The sequence below is a fragment of the Sitophilus oryzae genome, unplaced genomic scaffold (genome assembly GCF_002938485.1).
Source record: "Sitophilus oryzae breed Bouriz unplaced genomic scaffold, Soryzae_2.0 scaffold_297_pilon_pilon, whole genome shotgun sequence".
NCBI classification, from domain to species: Eukaryota; Metazoa; Arthropoda; class Insecta; order Coleoptera; family Curculionidae; genus Sitophilus; species Sitophilus oryzae.
Window position 1 is genome coordinate 376,626 of NW_022146859.1, and position 18,976 is coordinate 395,601.

The window sequence follows — 18,976 nt, forward strand, 5'->3', positions numbered from 1 at the left end:
CTCCAAAGCTTTTGATAATTTCGGAGCCGTTCGGCTTTTTCCGGAATTATTTGGCCAAATATTGTTTATTCAAATTTATTATTGTTTTCTTTTAATTTTTTAAATAAAATACAGTGTGTTACCTGTATGAGATACCTGTGAAACATTGGAAACCGACATTATGCCACGAACCACGATGGTTTTTGCAGTTCACAATTCACACAGCTTTTAAAGTTTTTAATGCCACTTTTTCACAATATTATCACGGGTTTGAGTAAATAAAATTTAAATTAAACTCACAAGAAAGTAATAATTACTTTGAAAATTGACCTTACATCTTACCAAAAATTGATTTTTGGCCAGATGTAAGATTTTATTGAAATTTTTAAGACAAGAGAACATTATTTCTGTTCTAGTTTGCGGTTGTTCTTAGCAACCGCTATAGCAGCGCCCTACAACGTATGCACTCCAAAACAATTATAAGTTTTGGCGGCAAGCCGAGCATTCCAATCTAAACTTGTTTCCTTTCTCTATGTTTTGTCGTTTGCTGAAATTTGGTGGAAAAAGACAGGAAATGATTAAGTCCAGTTACTAAACAGATTATTAGTGGGTCAACAGGCAACTTTCCCCAATTTCAGCTACCCCTAATTGATAGATTTTATACGTTTTCAAGATCTTGATATGTTTCGAGGTTCTCATTTTTGATATGTTTTCAACAAGAATTTTCCATGCATGTTATAAGATCTAAGGTACTAAACTAACATGAAATTTTAGAGCCAATAGAAAATTCTATTAGTAATCTAACCTTGCCTAAATTATTTCATTTATTTACCTGTTGGAAAATATAAATGGAGTTAGTTTAGATCAAACAATTAAGCACCTTTTGTTGAAACAATTTTTTGATATAATCTCTTCAAAGATCGTTCAACGTTACGTCATTATTAGGTATTTATCTAATATCCGTTTTATCTATCAACCTTGCTTAAATTATTTTATTTATTTACCTGTTGGAAAATATAAATGGAGTTAGTTTAGATCACACAATTAAGCACCTTTTGTTGAAACAATTTTTTGATATAATCTCTTCAAAGATCGTTCAACGTTACGTCATTATTAGGTATTTATCTAATATCCGTTTTAGGGTGTGTCTGATATCAGTTTATATTGTTTTAGAATATTTCAAGTACGTTCCGCAATTAGTAATTGAGAGCGTTCGGATTTTATTAATTTGAAGTAAGTATGTTTGACTTTAATTGATTTTAGTTATGTTTTGATTCATAATTTGCGATACGAAATTTTTATTTACGATTATAATTTGCGATATACAGGGTGGTCCGAACTGTATTCCTGAAAATTCGGTAGCAAATTCTTCAGATAAAAATAAGTAAAAAAGTTCCTATAAATGTATGTCCTAAAATGCTGTTAGTTTGGGAAATACAGGGTGTTAAAGTTTCATTTTTATTTCGATTTTTTCTAAATAATTTCTAAAGTAACGTCAATATTTGAATGAAAATTGGCGTCTGGTTGTTTTATGACATGAGAAATTCGATTTTGATGTCAATAGGACCCCTATTTGTAGGGGGCGCCACCTACATGTGTTTAAACTGTTTTGAAGAGTAATAACTTTTCATCCGTACCTGTATAAAACTGCTGATTAAAAAAATGTACATTTACGACGTTTTTTACGTAAAAAAGGTCTCTTAGTAAAAAAGCGCTACGAATAATGGTTCTTAACATATTTGGAATTTAGATTATCAATACCTGTCATCATTGACATAAATTAAACATGTTAATTAAATAGCTATTAGGACGAAATCATAAATTTGAAATGTTTTTGTGCCAAAAGTTCAACAGAAAGGTTTATAATATATTTTTCGAAGAAAAATTGATGATTAATTTAAAAAATTAAAAGTTCCCAAATTTATAATTTCAGGTTAAATAACTATCTACTCAAAATGTTTATTTTTGTCAATAATGACATGTATTGACTAAACGGTTGCTCGTAGCGATTTTTACCAAGAGACATTTTTTACGTAAAGAATCATAAAAATGTATATTTTTTCACTCAGTAGTTTTATACAGGTACGGACGAAAAGTTATTACTCTTCAAAACAGTTAAAACATATATGTAGGTGGCGCTCTCTATAAGTAGAAGTCATACTGACATCAAAATCAAATTTCTCATGTCAAAAAAACTCCCAGGCACCAAATTTGATCCAAATATTGACGTTACTTCAGAAATTATTTGGAAAATCTCGAAATAAAAATGAAACTTCTACACCCTGTATCTCCGAAACTAAGCATTTTAGGACATACATTTATACGAACTTTTTTACTTATTTTTATCTGCAGAATATGCTGCTGAAGTTTCGGAATACAGTTCGAACCACCCTGTATAATAAGCGAATATTTATTTTGATATTTGAATAAGAAGACTAAGGAAGGAGCATAATGCTATCCATGTAGTCATGCATGGTGGGCGGAAAAGCCACCATAAAAGCTCTCTAGGGTGGGGATACTTGACAGTTCTGTTTGACGATTCATTTGACACATTTGAATTTGATTTGAAATTTTGTGGGTTTGTCAGTCTTTACGGAGCTTATTTTATGTTATTTATTATTTATTCTACTACTGATAGTTGTATAAAGGTAGTAAATCTAGATGGAAATTGTGGCAGAACTTAAATTAACAGTGACACTATCGCGATTTATCGAAAAAGACTCTAAAATAGTTGGTTGTGTACCGTGCGGTAGATCTCGGCAAAAATTGAGTGAAATAATGGAACAACTTTTCGCTAGTAAGTGACTATATAATATATATACGTGTAGTAAACCGATCATTTATGAAATTCACTTAAATTAACTAAATTATATATTTTTCTTGCATTTTAGCTTTTATTTATTACTTGTCAAAGAATTTAGATACGTTAATTTGACTTACCTGCTTCAGTAGCGTATCGGATGTTTGTGTTAATAAATACTTATTATAACTTATCTATTTTTATTAGAATTATATATTTTTATAACAATTTTAATAACTACCAACATTTATTCACAACGTAAAATAAAACAACAAATTATTGAGTCTACCCCACGTCTACCCTACATCATAGTTTTACATTTTTTAAATAAAATTAGAACGACACTGATAAACCGGAATTTAAGTCGGCCATATTTGAGGCCCATCGCGGTGTACCTAAGATTTTTGATATGCTCCTTCCTTAGTCTTCTTATTCAAAGATTTTGATTGACTGCGCTGTCGATTTTTAATTTGCAACAAGCATCATAACCACAAACCACAAATATGAAATGACAGTTATTAGAAATCAACGACTACAGAGAATACAAGGACACGTAATGAAAATATACGGGCTAGAGCAGAATTTGTATTCTTAGACGCCATTTTTTTGGAGGAACGGATGTGTCACCAGCGACAATTTTAGCGATTTTTAATAGTTTCTTGTGTCTAATAAACTTTGTATAAACTTTATTACAATGGTGATTAGTTCAGCTTTCAAGTGTAAAAGCCGTAAAGTTAAAAAAGAGCCAGGAGTTAAGTTTCATAGGTAAATAAACAGTCTACTCCACCTTCTTTCGCGTTTTCTTATTGAATTTGATAATTATTTTTCTGAGATTATATGTATTCGATATGCTATACGTCAATACTGGTTTTGTACCTTTTGTTAACATTTTATTACGTTTTTTTTGTAATTAATTAGTATAATAGCACCTAAATAAGCAGCATACACCATAGGCGTAGTGACAACATTTATCAAAAATATAAATATCTATGTAAAACCTCTGACGAGAGGTAGGGAACTCAAGAAACTCACAATCTTTTAGGATGTTTATTTCAAAATTTAATTTGATTTAAAATTGGGGCGACATGTTTCGGAATTCATTTAATTCCCATCCTCAGGCCCAGAAAGACAAAAGTCACACCAGGAAGCCATACCACTCGGAAAAATAAAACAATTGGATTGTTAAAATTCATTAAACAATTATACTCATTGAAATTGCAAACCAATCCATTTTCTCAAAAGAAAAACCCTTCGTTTTTGTTCTAATCAATAAAGGCTTATACTTCTTAAACACAGTCTTATTTTATTTAATATTTTTCATTTTTCGACAAGGATAAACGTCTAAGTGTGGTGCTCTGTGATAATGATTTTTTGAGTCCCCTACCCCCTGACAGAGGTTTTACATTGATATGTACTCACACTGGGTTCGATAACGTTTAGATATAAATCTCTCTTCAAGCAGCCAAGTTAAGAAAAATATGTGCTACGGCACTGTTTGGAGGTATGGTAACAATTTGGTCTCCGGTTTGGACTTATTGGTCCTCGTATTCTTTAGTGATTATTGGAAACAATGTGCATATGATTCCCGAACTTCCGTAGTGATGTGTGTAATCTATTTCATCCTGTTTTCACGCGAAAGAAAGAGCAAGACAATATATGACGTAACATTCAACGATCGTTGTACAGACTATGTGTTTTTGTTGCCGTTTTTTACCAGACTAAAATACTAATAATAATCACCAATTGAAGCTTCTTATTAGTTTCACAGCAAAGTTGCATTTTTCGTTGATATTTTATTAATTTTAGGTCGTATTTGTTTTATTTTTTTTTCAGTAGGTATTTTAATCAAAATTTCAAAATACAATTTCAAACGAGTGATATTGCTGGGCAATAAAATTATAAAATGGGCTAAAAAATATTTGTTTTGATACCTAGAGCAAATGTACTGATTATTTATTATTTTACGTAATTTTTTGTAGTATCTGAGGTATTTAAAACTTGGAATAAATTTTCATTGTTTAGTGTGACAGAAAAATCTATAATTTATTTTCAAATAGCTAATATATTTGAAAAAAATATAGTAAAGCCCATTCTAGTTGCTTATTTAAATTATTTTTGTAGTATCGCTAGAAAACACACAGAAATATGCCATTATTTATTATTATAACATGCCGTATTTGATCGGAAAAACACGTCACAGTAGCCTTTGAAATGACAATATAATAATATTTTATGTTGGTGCGACCGTTACGGTTATCATTGATTACCATTTGAAGAGCTACTATGACGCCGTTTTTTTTTCGATCATTATGGTAATTTATTATCTTACTGATATACCACATTTATATTTATCAGTATTGTATTTTTCTATGTAGGCTTTTAAGAGTCGTAAACAGTCTATGTTACTGTTACAAAGATTTAGTTATTGTTATAATATTATAAACGAATAGTGAATTTCTTAAACAGGAAAAAAGGAAATTTGCTGTTGCACTTGTGTTATTAATCAGTAAATATTTTAGTTTTAGTCAAGCTAAAAAACTGTAAATTTTCTGAAATGTAATGAAGTTTTTTTAAAAAGTATTTGATTAAATGTAAGTTGGGTTTAAACTTACCTGACAAATTAGTCACTGTTTCTTTTATTTGCCTCTATTTTGTATCTTTAAAACAAATGTCTATGGTCTGTGTTATTGGAGTGCTTTAAGCCCTTATGGGATACAAACCTCGGAATTCACTTACTGTGAACGAATTTTTATAAAACTTTTTGCATTGTATTGTTAATAAGATGTATTATAAAGTTTACCCATATAAATTCGTTGCTTTCACTTCAGTATTTAAATAAACACACATAACGCCATTTTAAGCCTAACCCATAGACAAACAGAAAAATTAAAAGACTGCCAGAAGACATACGACGCGCAGGCAAATGTTCCTGTAGCGCATCGACGCAAGTGCCGAAATACGTCCATCTAGCTGTGTTTCGACACTAGTCCATTAGTCTTAGCATATTCAGAAAGAACACGCTAACCTCCAGCGTTGCCAATTTGTGAGGAAGTTTTTATTTCACAGGCTATTCTTTCTAGAAATTATACCATCCAGCCCTCCTATTTAATTATTAATTGAAAGTGTGAAAGAGATATCAAGGGCTATTCTGTTAAAATATCATCCGGCCAGTCTAGGCCCTGTTGTGAACCAGAAGGTCTGCTAAGTTGGATGTTGGATATAGAATGGAAGGAATATCATGGCCGAGAACAAGGCATAATTGTATGTCCCTTGATGTAGGAGGGTAGGTTTGTTTCTAATAGGCAGTAAAACCAAAAATTCTACTGTGAATCTTCATATTCTAGGCCTGTAAAGATAAATAATTCCTGGAGCCATCTCGAGGTATAGTACTCAAGTCGGGCGAATCAATTGATAGCACGATGAAAAGAAATAATAGCCATCATAAAACTGTAAATATGTATATAACTAGTACAATGTAGCTATTTAACTGTAAGTACAATGTAGCTAGATATTTAGTAGAATAGGGGTATTATAAATTAATACAAAATACAATAATTGGTCATTCTTTCCATTCCCATTCAATTCTTTCCATTTAATCGTTTTCCCATAAAAAAGGGAAATTAAAATTAAGAGTGCCCTTAACCAAAAATAGTGAAATAAATGGAGATAGTCAAATTTTATATTAGCTTGTAAGACTTTGAATAAAAAGGTGTAAAACGATTATAAATGCTGTATTTATATCCTTTAATATCATCTATATATATAAATCTGACTGTCCTGACTGATACTGACTCATCAACGCCCAGACCAAACCCTTGACCCTAGAAAGCTGAAATTTTGCACAGGGGTTCCTTTTATGATGTTTACATAAGATAAGAAAGGATTTTTAAAAATTCATCCCCTAAGGGGGGTAAAAGGGGGTGGAATATTACAATATTTTTTATTTAAAAACGGTCAAGTTTCCGAAAAAACGCTGAAACACGTATATTTTTATTTTCTTTTTTACATATTTTCAGATTTTTTAAAAATGTATACAGGGTGTTTCGAAAAAAATCTGGTCATTGATTAATCACGATCCTGCTTAAAGCGCTTGACGTAAAAGCTGATTTTTGGAAAACGGATTGACTTTAGGGTGTAGAGGTTCGATAAGAAGGATTTTTCGAAACTCGAATTCTCAGGGGTGAAACCGCCCCTCAAATATTAGAATATTTTTTATTTAAAAACGGTCAAGTTTCCGAAAAAACGCTGAAACACGTATATTTTATTTTCTTTTTTACATATTTTCAGATTTTTAAAAATGTATACAGGGTGTTTCGAAAAATCTGGTCATTGATTAATCACGATCCTGCTTAAAGCGCTTGACGTAAAAAGCTGATTTTTGGAAACGGATTGACTTTAGGGTGTAGAGGTTCGATAAGAAGGGATTTTTCGAAACTCGAATTCTAAGGGGTGAAACCGCCCCTCAAATATTAGAATATTTTTTATTTAAAAAACGGTCAAGTTTCCGAAAAAACGCTTAAACACGTATATTTTATTTTCTTTTTTACATATTTTAAGATTTTTTAAAAATGTATACAGGGTGTTTCGAAAAAATCTGGTCATTGATTAATCACGATCCTGCTTAAAGCGCTTGACGTAAAAAGCTGATTTTTGGAAAACGGATTGACTTTAGAGGTGTAGAGGTTCGATAAGAAGGGATTTTTCGAAACTCGAATTCTAAGGGGTGAAACCACCCCTCAAATATTAGAATATTTTTTGTTTAAAAACCGGTGAGTTTTTCGGAAAAACTCTTAAACATGTATATTTTATTTTGTTGTTTACATATTTTAAGGTTTTTTAAAAATTTATACAGGGTGTTTCATAAAATATAACCATTGAGTAATCACGATTCTACTTAAACTGCTTGACGTTTAAAGCTGATTTTGGCAAACGGATTGACTGTGGGGTGTAGAGGTTCGATAAAGAGGGGTTTTCGAATTTCAAATTCCAAGCGGGTGAAAACGACCCACAAATATTACAATATTTGTTTTTAAATACGGCGAGCCTTTCGGGAAAACACTTGGACACGCATAATTGATTTTTGTTTTTTACATATTTTGAAATTTTTTAAAAAATCACACATGGTGTTCCAAAAGTTGGGTAATTGATTAATCACGATTCTGCTTAAACTGCTTGACGAAAAAAAGCTTATTTTTTGACAAACGGATTTTTCGAAAGTCAAATTCCAACGAGATGAAACTACCCCTCAAATATTATACCAAGTTATATAATAATATCGCCATATTGTTTTTTCTCATGCTGACATAAATGTAAGAAAATTTTATCTTAGTTTGTATGTTAATGGAAATTCTTGCTTTGCTTGATCATCACCATTACAAATGATTAATCCGACGCGAACGAAGTCGCGGGTACACACTAGTGATAATATAAAATTTGAGTAGGTATCTCCATTTATTTCACTGTTTTTGGTTAAGGGCACTCTAATTGCCTTAAAAATAATAAGTATAATAATAATTTAAATCTCCCGCTCTTTCATAGTTCGTTCCTGTAGCCAACTAGAGGGCGCCAAAAGCGCAATCTCCCAACATTTTACCACGCGATTTGCCACTCTCTAAACTATTAACTTTCTCTATGGCCTAACCTCACATGTCGGAGGAGGATGGGGTCTGCTGGTTTCCTAAGCTAAAAAATGAAATTAAGATGCCCCAGTGTAATACAGCATCTCTTCCGGATAAAAAGCATTTACGGATGGAGGCAAGACATCACTACTACTATTATTATTTTGCAAAAACCTCGACCTCTTTCTGTAAAATGTAGATGAATGTCTAAATGCATTTTTAGTGTTTTTTTAGGCATAATAAAAAAATTAAGTTTGTTTACAAAAACTTTTTATTAGGTTATGTTCATAATGTTCATTATGTCGCAAATGCTACTTAATGGTGTACGTCGTGCAAGCCAACGTGGGAACGACGTTGGGAAATTAATAAAAATGGTACGTTGTTATTTTGTACGTCGACAGATCGTTGGATTTACCGACTCGGATCCAACGACGTCGCTTTTAATAGGAAAGCGACGTCACAGGTCGCATCACCAGCACCCGACCTAAATGTGCACAAAGTCTGACGTCGCTTCAGGTCAGATTTAGTTCGAAGTCAGATAGATGCTACTTGGGTGAAGCAAATCTTATGTCAAGAAGGCCTGTTTCGGGACCAGAACTTAATAAATCTGTTGACTAGGCCCAAAAGTAAAGGCACGGTCTTAATATAAAAATTTCGAAAATATGTTAGTAAAAAAAATGGACGTCATGATAATGAACAAAAATTTTTGGCCTTTTTGCACTAGTGTAAAAATGACTTTTAGTACACAGTAGATAGTGTAAAAAATAGCTACTTTTTGCACGATCGTAGAAAAAATATATTTATAAAAACATTTATTTTTATTCAACAAACTACTTGAAAACTTTAACTATTTCAAAAAAGGAACTTTCATATTAAACATCAGTAACTCTCGACATAGCATAGTAATATTAATCTTGCATATCCACATGTCTTCTTTTTTTGACTCGAAAAAAGTGATCGACAATCTCCATGATGCAGCCGTTGGTCCAGCCGAATCCGGATTGGATGTGATACTCACCCCCACCACCGAACTGACCGCTGGTCATTGAGTTATATTTTTCGAACATAACCTACAAAAAAGATAAGCTTTTTTGATATGTTCCTTTTTTAATATTTTTATTCAAAGAACAGAATATAACTACTAAGAAAATATGAATTACCAAGATTAAAAATTCTTACTTTATTTTCGTTGAACGCTTTAATGTTGGATTGAACCCACTTAAGGGCCAACATTCTGGCCACTTCTTGGGCTTCTTCATCGCCGGATCGTTCCAGACCGAATATGATCATGTTCTGGTAGGGAGACCAGGCATTGGGGAAGTCCCACTGCAGTCCTGAAAGTCGTATTTCTTTGATTTAGTAACTTATTATTTTTTAGGAGTTTTTTACTGCCTACTAATTACTAATTACATTTAGAGTGATAATTAGATCTCTAGAATTGTTCTTTGTTCAATAGTGCGTCGGGCATCTGTAGCTCCTAGAATAAAAAACTTGAGAATTTTGTTTAGGTGCAAGCCTAAAGTATGTACGAGGACGTATTTCAGAATTTTTTTTTTAACTTCTATAGGGTGACACAAAAAAGTGTGAGTGGATCGGTATGATTTTTTTTAAATGGAACACCCTATATATTATTGCATTTTTGGCTTCCTTTCAGATCACTTTATATAATCCTAAGATATGAGTACCACTCCTGCAACTCCCAGTGGACGATATGCCAAGAACGTACAACTTTGACAAACATGTCAATGTAGTATTGAGCAATAAGAAGGATTGGAAGAGCGAAACGCTTGCCCAGCAGTTAAAAGACCATACCATAACTTGGTATACTGATGCTTCCAAAACCAATACGGGAACAGGAATCGAACATAACCTACAAAAAAGATAACCTTTTTTGATATGTTCCTTTTTTAATATTTTTATTCAAAGAACAGAATATAACTACTAAGAAAATATGAATTACCAAGATTAAAAATTCTTACTTTATTTTCGTTGAACGCTTTAATGTTGGATTGAACCCACTTAAGGGCCAACATTTTGGCCACTTCTTGGGCTTCTTCATCGCCGGATCTTTCCAGACCGAATATGATCATGTTCTGGTAGGGAGACCAGGCATTGGGGAAGTCCCACTGCAGTCCTGAAAGTCGTATATCTTTGATTTAGTAACTTATTATTTTTCAGGAGTTTTTTACTGCCTACTAATTACTAATTAAATTTAGAGTGATAATTAGATCTCTAGAATTGTTCTTTGTTAAGTTTCCTATAATACAGGGTCCGGCAATAGTGCGTCGGGCATCTGTAGCTCCTAGAATAAAAAACTTGAGAATTTTGTTTAAGTGCAAGCCTAAAGTATGTACGAGGACGTATTTCAGAAAAATATTTTAACTTCTATAGGGTGACACAAAAAAATGTGAGTGGATTGGTATGATTTTTTTTAAATGGAACACCCTTTATATTATTGCATTTTTGGCTTCCTTTCAGATCATTTTACGTAATCCTAAGATATGAGTAAATATATTTCGAATATTTCAGAAGAGTTGTCTTGAAATCAAAACTATATTAGGTATTTACTTTAGATGGTCTATTTTTAATTTAGTTATAAATATTGTAATCTTAAATCATACAGGATGCTCAAAATTCTACGCTAAGCTTTCTAAAATATGAAATAATTTTTCTTTGTTTTTTTAAATGGAACACCCTGTATTTTATTTTTTTATTAGATGGAGAGTTAAAAAATTAACATTTTTTGTATTTAAAGTACTTCAAAATTTTTAATGGTTTCGCAGGTACACGCAGTATTATTTCATATGGCTCTTATTAACGGTAAAATATCAGAGAAAAATCATTGGGTGACTTTGATAAAAATATACTGTTCAAAATGCCATATGAACTAGTAGACCGCGAATATCTGCGAAACCGTTAAAAATGTTGAAATACTCTATATACAAAAAACGTTCATTTTTTAATTCTCTATCAAAAAATAATATACAAGGCATTCCATTTATAATAATGAAGAAAAATTATTTTATATTTTAGCAAGTTTGACGTAGAATTTTGAACACCCTGTATAATTTACGATTACCATATTTATAGCAAAGTAAGTACAGAGCATATAAAGTAAATACCTAATATAGTTTTGATTTCAGGACAGTTCTTGTATTTTTAATAATTTTTTAAGAAAGGTTGAAAATATATATTTTTATTTATTTATTAATATCTCTGAAACTATCGAAATATATTTATTCATATCTTAGGATTATGTAAAGCGATCTGAAAGGAAGCCAAAAATGCAATATGTAATATAAAGGGTGTTCCATTTAAAAAAAAATCATCCCGATCCACTCACACTTTTTTGAGCCACTCTATAGAAGTTAAATTATTTTCCTGAAATACATCCTAGTACATACTTTATTTTTGCACTTAAACAAAATTCCTAAGTTTTTTATTCCAAGAGCCACAGATGCCCGATGCACTATTGCCAGACCTTGTATAAAAGGCGAATCGTACCTTATAAGATTATGCAAAACATAGGAGTACACACACCGGAAAAATCTAGGGATATCATTTTATTAAAGTTAAAAATAAATGTGTTTGATAGTTTGTGTTTGAATAAACAACCACATATTTGTAGGCCGATTCTTTCTACTTCGATTGAAACGAAGTAGTCACACTAGTTATTTCTAAATTTGGGATATTTGCAGAAGTGTTTGTGCATTTTTTGTCAAATGTATAAAAAGCACCTAGCATCAATTATTCGAATTTAACCTGTACTGGCTATGTTTTTATGATAACTGGCCAGAATTCATTCAAATAACTCTGTTTAGTATAAACGACATTATGGAGCGTAGACATCTTAACAGAGACGAAATGCTAAGGGCCATGGGTACGCTCGAAGCTGGAATGCGCCAAATTGACGTAGCTAGAGTATTAAATACAACGCAAAGTGTAATATCGCGATTAAGTGCACGCTACCGTGAAAGTGGTGATGTTGCTGAAAGGCACACAGGACGACATCGCATTATTACCACTCAGCAAGATCATTTTTTACAATTAAATGCTCGACGCCGACCGACTCTTACAGCAACAGAGCTTAGTTTAATTCTCCAGAAAACACATAATGTAACCGTTAGTCCTGACACTGTTCGCTATAGATTAAGAGAGGTCAACCTAAGAAGCAGACGCCCCTGGAGAGCTCAACCCTTAACGAGAGGAAATCGAGAGGTACGATATTTGTGGGCTCAAGATCATGTTCAGTGGTCGAATGAACAACGGGCCAATATTCTTTTCACGGATGAGTCACGCTTTGGAATTCATCCGGATTCGAGAAGGCTTAGGGTATGGAGAGAACCGGGAAATCTTATTCGGTTGGAACATGTTCAGGAAGTGCACCCTTATCAAGGTGGAACAGTTATGGTCTGGGGAGGAGTCCAGTTAGGCCGAAAAACCGATCTCGTTTTTCTTGAAAGGTTTCTAACAGGAATCACATATCGTGATTTAATTCTTGAGCCTGTCGTGTTACCATATGCCAATGATCTTGGGAGAAACTTTATTCTCATGCATGACAATGCACGGCCTCATACAGCCGGAGTGGTAAGTGAGTTTATCAATGGTCATCAATTAAACATCTTCCCAAACAAAAACCCCGTCGAGGACGTATGGGACGCGATCCAAAGAAGAATTTTGAGAATGGGTATGCCTCGTGAAACTCGTAGGGATCTGGTTCGGGCTGTGAATGCAGCGTGGCAGGCTGTACCTCAAGAAGAGATCGACAACCTGATCAGGAGCATGGAGAGACGATGTAGGGCTGTAATGAACAGTAGAGGAGGCCATACCCTTTATTAAGTAAAAATGGTTTTATCTTTTTTCTTTTAATTCACAGTTTAGAATAAAAAAAAATGTGTGTATTTTTTTGAGTTCAATATAAATCAAGGTAAATTTGAAAAATTCGGTAAATTTCGCATTTTTATTTCCAATACGTCCTGTAAACTATTTGTTTATTTTAATTTTATTATATTAGAAATGCAAATAATAAAATTACTGGCGATGGCTGGATAAAATTGTAATATCCCTAGACTTTTCCGGTGTGTGTATTATGATTTTTATTGATAAAAATATTATTGGGGTTGGAGAACGTTTAGTTAAAAATATTATTATTAGCTAGGGAACTTAGGAGAATTGAATTATCGAAGTGAAACCTCTTTGCGCGCGAATGTGTGTAATAATTCAAGGCCGTGACACCACAAGTTAGAGATGTGTAGTTCGTGAGCGAACTAGTTCCAATGAACTGTTCCCACCCCGGAATGAAAGGAACTAGTTTCTGGTTTCTCAAAGAACTAGTTCCTCAGGACCTATTCCGGGATCGAGACTGTGACCGATATATAATAATATGCGACGGCGACGGATCTGCCAGCGCGCGTAGCCCTATATGGTAGGCAGAAGTGGGGAATGCCAGCCGTACGTTATCGGATCCGGACCTAGAGGAACTAAATAAAATAAAAGACTAGTTTATGGTACGTACGGATCGAGCCAGCGCGATCGATGCTAGGCAGGAGTGGGGAGTGCCAGCCGTATGTTATCGGATCAGGACCTAAAGGAACTAGAGGAACTAAATAAAAGACTAGTTTACGTATGGATCAGCCAGCGCGATTGATGCTAGGCAGGTGTGGGGAGTGCCAGCCGTATGTTATCGGATCCGGACATAGAGGAAATATTAAAAGACTAATTCACGGGAATCTATTCAGTCGGCAGATCCGAGATATAATACAAGGCGACGACGATGGATTCGGCCTTGTCTATTGCCGCAGCCGGCGCGGCGTAATTACCACAGAAAATTGTCGTGGATACTGGTTTTGATTTTTAGTTTGTTTTTTAAATATTTTATGGGAATGTTTCACTTTAGGTCCCTAAAATTAAGAAATATCTTATAAAACGAAGTAGATATTCCGAATTTTTAGACAAAAACAAAAAGCTTGAAGTGAGGAAAAATGCAATTTTTCGTAATATTTTTGTAATATTTGCTCCAATTGATTTGTGATATATTTTTTTAAACTCTGATTTGAGTTTCTTTTTTATTTTTTTTTATCTGCAATAAAACTTATCTATATGTTTTTAACATACACAATTACGTCTCGTTTTATCTCCGTACATTATAAAAATTATACAGATCATACTGTAAATAGTTCTGACTGACAACGAAACGCATTAGCAAGCAAGGGGGATGTCAATGTTAGTCGCGAACTATTGTGAACTAAAGACCTAGTTCAAGGAACTATTCCTCTTGAGGAACTAGAACTTAGGAACTAGTTCCTCCCAAGGAACTAGAGAATTCCCACCTCTACCACAAGTGAGACGACAAGCAACACAAAAGGCGAAAGGAAAGTGGTAAGGATAGCCTTCGGCTTAGAAAGAATCGTCCGATTTAAATGAAATTTGGTATGACGATAGATTGGATCAAAGCCAACTTGACCGTAATAGTTGTTGTTAGTAAGAAGTTTCACTTCAAGTAGTGCACACACAATTTTTTTAGGTTAAAAAATAATATACAACATTAATTGATTACCGGATGAAAATAGGGTAGATGGTACTCCGTGATAATCCAATATTCCGAACTTCTTTAAGTATCTTACAGCGTTATTTCCGCGTTCTTTTTTGACATCGTCGTCTATAGCGTCAGCCCATAGAGGTGCAAAATTAGAGGCGGCAAAGTACTTCCTCGGTTTATTGAGTTTCAGGTCATAGTCGTACCTAAAATTACGCAAAATTGAACGATAATAACAATAAGCCTTAATTGTTTAGTAAGCAATTCAGGGAAACTACTTATTTTTATTTAAATAATAACCTTTCTGGTTAACTTACCGGATGGTGTTTTGGCATGGGGTAAAGTTTTTTTACTTGAAATCGCTTATAAAAAAAAACACCAAAACATCCAGTATATAGAAGCCTAATAGGATTGCTCATCCTCATAAGACGTACGTCCGCCACTTCCCGCGCTTCAGCAGACAGTTGTGACGTCATTGTAGTCCTTGTCATGATAGTCTGTATTATTGGTTGCCTATAACGTATAGTATAAAAATAACAGTTGAGAAATTTTGAGTTAATTATTTTGTCGATTTTAAATATGAAAAAGGTGTTTTTAAAGTTTTTAGAGTTATAGAATGTATAAATATGTTCATTTTGTGTTGTGGATTGTGACTAAGTGCCTACGATATTGTTTATTAATTATTTTAAAGCAAAATAAGGAAGTACTCTAAAAAGACTGCCTGCAGAAGGTAATGCTGGGAACTGCTGTTCTTAAAAATGCATTATCCGAGTATTTAATACGTTTCATACAGTTAATTTTCTATATTGCATACATATAAGTTGTTTAAATAAACAAACTAAATAATGAATGTTTTGCATACGGCAACCAATAATACACACACTATCATGACAAGGACTACAATGACGTCACGAAGCGAGGAGTTTTCGCATGTACTTGGCCGACACTTTCGGCTGAATGAGCATTTCTATTAGGTTAACTGTTCTTGTAGAAGCCTCCCCAAAAACAAAATCATAAAAATTTCTCTGCGGAAATGCATCATTCTCTTTTTTCCGACTTTAGAATAACTGAAATCAGTAAAGTCAGTAATGACTGACATATCCTAATTACTAATATATAAGTAAATATATATTAGTAATAATAATATAAGTAATATATCCATAAAATAAGTAAGTATATTATTAGTAAGTATATTATATATTAAGTATATATCCATAAAATTTCAATTCAAATTCAAATGTGTTAAATGAATCGCATAGATAAAAGAAACAAGTTTAGATTGGAAAGTTCACATAGGGACAATGTAAATATGTACTATTTGTACATTATTTATTCAAATTTATTATTATTTTCCTTTAATTTAAAAAAAATACAGTGTGTTGCATATAAGAAACTTTATTTTATATAAGTACATGTGTGAAATACCTATGAAACATTAGACACCGACGTTATGCCAAGATCCACGATGGTTTTTGCAGTTCACAGTTTACACAGTTTTTTAAGTTTTTAATGCCAGTTTTTAACAATTATCTCGAGTTTGAGTAAACAAAATTTAAATTAAACTCACAAGACAGCACTAATTGCTTTGAAAATGGACACTTTAAACACTTTTCGGTTTTTTCAATGAGGGCGGTTTAAATTTTGAAAGATTTTATAGTTTTTGAAGATTCTGACTTTGACAAGAGAAAATTATTTCTGTTCTTGTTTGGCGGTTGTTCTTAGCAACCGCCATAACAGCGCCCTACAACGTATGCGCTCCAAAACAATTATAAGTTTAGGCGGCAAGCCGAGCATTCCAATCTAAACGTGTTTCCTTTATCTATGATGAATCGTCAAACAGAACTGTCAAGGATCGCCATCCATGAATACATGGATAGTATTATACTGCTTCCTTTATCTTTTTATTCGAAGGTACAGGTATTATTTATAAATACCTTACCATATTCCATCTTCAGGATCGTATAACACCTTCTCCATATTATACCTCCATTCTTCGGCTTTGTCTAACCAGTACTTAGCATCGGCCTGTTGACGTAGAACTACGTTGAAATAGTGCATCTGCTTGAACGATTTGTACAAGAAAGCGTTCAAGTCGACGGGAATGTTACGTCTTGTTTCTATTTGGGTTAGATCATTATTAGGTTCACCAGATGAGTCGAAGATCCATCTGGATGTGAAGTCCCAACCACTTTCAGCTCCACTTTTCAGATCAGTGTAACATTCATCCTAAAATAAGCAAAATATCAATCTTCTATAGGTTTTCTCTAGAGAATACTGTTTAATCTACCGTTGAGGGAAAACATACATACAAACCAAAGCAAACGAGACTCATCAATGCTATTCATAGATTCAGAACTTGCAAAAGTAGTCAAAAGAACGACCACAAAACAATGGGTAGTCAACAAATCTCTAGAATGGTGGAGTTCACCAGGGCAGAGATAGTTTTTCTTCTTTGTAGTTGGGCCCAATTGTTGTCTATTGTTGGGTATGTGGACCCAAGTTATCCCTGCTAATTTCCTAATATCATGATTCCATGTCAAGTTTGGGCTTTCTCTAGTTCTCTTGATTCCTCGTGGGTACCATGCCATGGTCCATCTGTTGTCTGTCCTTCTTGCCAGGTGTCCTGTCCATTGCCACTTGAAGGATTTGATTCTGTGGAAGACATCTATTACTTGGGTCTTTTGTCGTATCCACTCTTCTTTTAAGCTCTCTCTTGGTTATTCCCAGCATATTTGGTTCCATTGAGCGTTGTGCGACCTGCAGTTTCCTTATAATGTCCCTTTTAAGTGTCCAGGTTTCGCATGCATAGGTCATGACTGGTAGTACGCATTTGTCGAATGTTTTCTTCTTTAGATAAAGTGGCATTATAAATTTGAATATGATTGAGTTCCTTCTATAAGTACTCCATGCTAACTTAATTCTTCTGTTAATTTCTGGTAGTAGAGATCCCGAGCTTTGTATTAGTTGCCCCAAATATATATATTCTTCTACTATTTCTAGTGTTGTGTTATTTACTCGAATGTCTTTGCTGTCTACCAGTTCGTTGTACATTACTTTAGTTTTTGCTAGATTCATTTTGAGACCCACTTTATTACTGGCTATATTTAGTTCCTTAATTTGTGCTTGTAGTTCTTCAGAACTATTGGCAATGAGGACTATGTCATCAGCGAATCTTAGATGGTTAAGATAGTCCCCATCTATACTTAATTCTTTGTTGGTCCAGTCGAGTTGACGGAAGATTTCTTCTAATGTTGCTGTGTAAACAGTTTTGGCGATATTGCTTCTCCCTTTGTAGGTATAGAACTGAAATCAAACAGAGCCACTAAAGAAGAAACAGAACTGCTCTATGTAAAATGTTTTCGGACCTCTTCCAAAGTGATAGTATGCGAGTGAAGTCAACTGATCAAGTCAGTAACCAAACCTAATCAAGTCAGTTGAATTCTTTCGCATGAATACAAATAGCGTTACACATTAATATGTCTTATGTTATTAATTACTCGCCAATGTCAACTCTACAAACATATTAGAATAAAATACTTTATCCACGACTCGTCTATAATTTGATTATTATACATGAGTTTATGAAATAATAATAATATTCATTATTCACTAGTGAATAATGGTTTCATTATTCACCGCTTCCACTGATATATTGACCCAAACTCCAAACAAGAGCTGTGCTCGATTCAAACCGGCTTGGAATGGGATTGTACGCACAAAATAAAGACAATTTCAATGTTTTGTTTCCATGTTACTTACTCGTTATACTCGTTCAATATTCTTTTTGGCATTAAAATTAGAAACTTATATAATATTATCTAATTTTTTTTAATTGTCCTGGATAAAGTATAGTATTCTAGTCGCATATAATGGTTGTTATTCACTTGGATGATTTATGACACTCGCCTGCAGCTCGTGTCATAAACTTCATCCGCGTGAATAACAGCCACCATTATATGCTCGTTGAATAATATACTATTATCCACGACTTATTATAAATGAGTTTATGAAATAATAATAATATTCATTATTCACTAGTGAATA

General features: G+C 33.3%; 1 protein-coding gene across 1 annotated transcript; it reads right to left on the reverse strand.

Annotated features, from left to right (window-relative positions):
* Positions 1 to 9,194: 9,194 nt before the first annotated feature.
* LOC115884524 (trehalase-like) lies at positions 9,195 to 17,520 on the reverse strand. Its single transcript, XM_030903128.1, has 7 exons — positions 17,242 to 17,520; positions 16,872 to 17,158; positions 14,954 to 15,138; positions 10,377 to 10,531; positions 10,246 to 10,267; positions 9,577 to 9,731; positions 9,195 to 9,467 (listed from the first exon to the last, which is right to left on the reverse strand). Exons 1-7 carry the CDS (start codon positions 17,518 to 17,520, stop codon positions 9,306 to 9,308), a joined length of 1,245 nt encoding a protein of 414 aa, XP_030758988.1. The 3' UTR covers positions 9,195 to 9,305.
* Positions 17,521 to 18,976: the final 1,456 nt, after the last annotated feature.

Coding starts and splice junctions, on each gene's coding strand:
- LOC115884524 (XM_030903128.1), bottom strand. CDS start 17,520: ATGGCATGGTACCCACGAGGAATCAAGAGAACTAGAGAAAGCCCAAAC. Junction 17,159..17,241: donor AGTCTCGTTTGCTTTGGTTT/GTATGTATGTTT, acceptor TGCTTATTTTAG/GATGAATGTTACACTGATCT. Junction 15,139..16,871: donor GATCCTGAAGATGGAATATG/GTAAGGTATTTA, acceptor GCGTAATTTTAG/GTACGACTATGACCTGAAAC.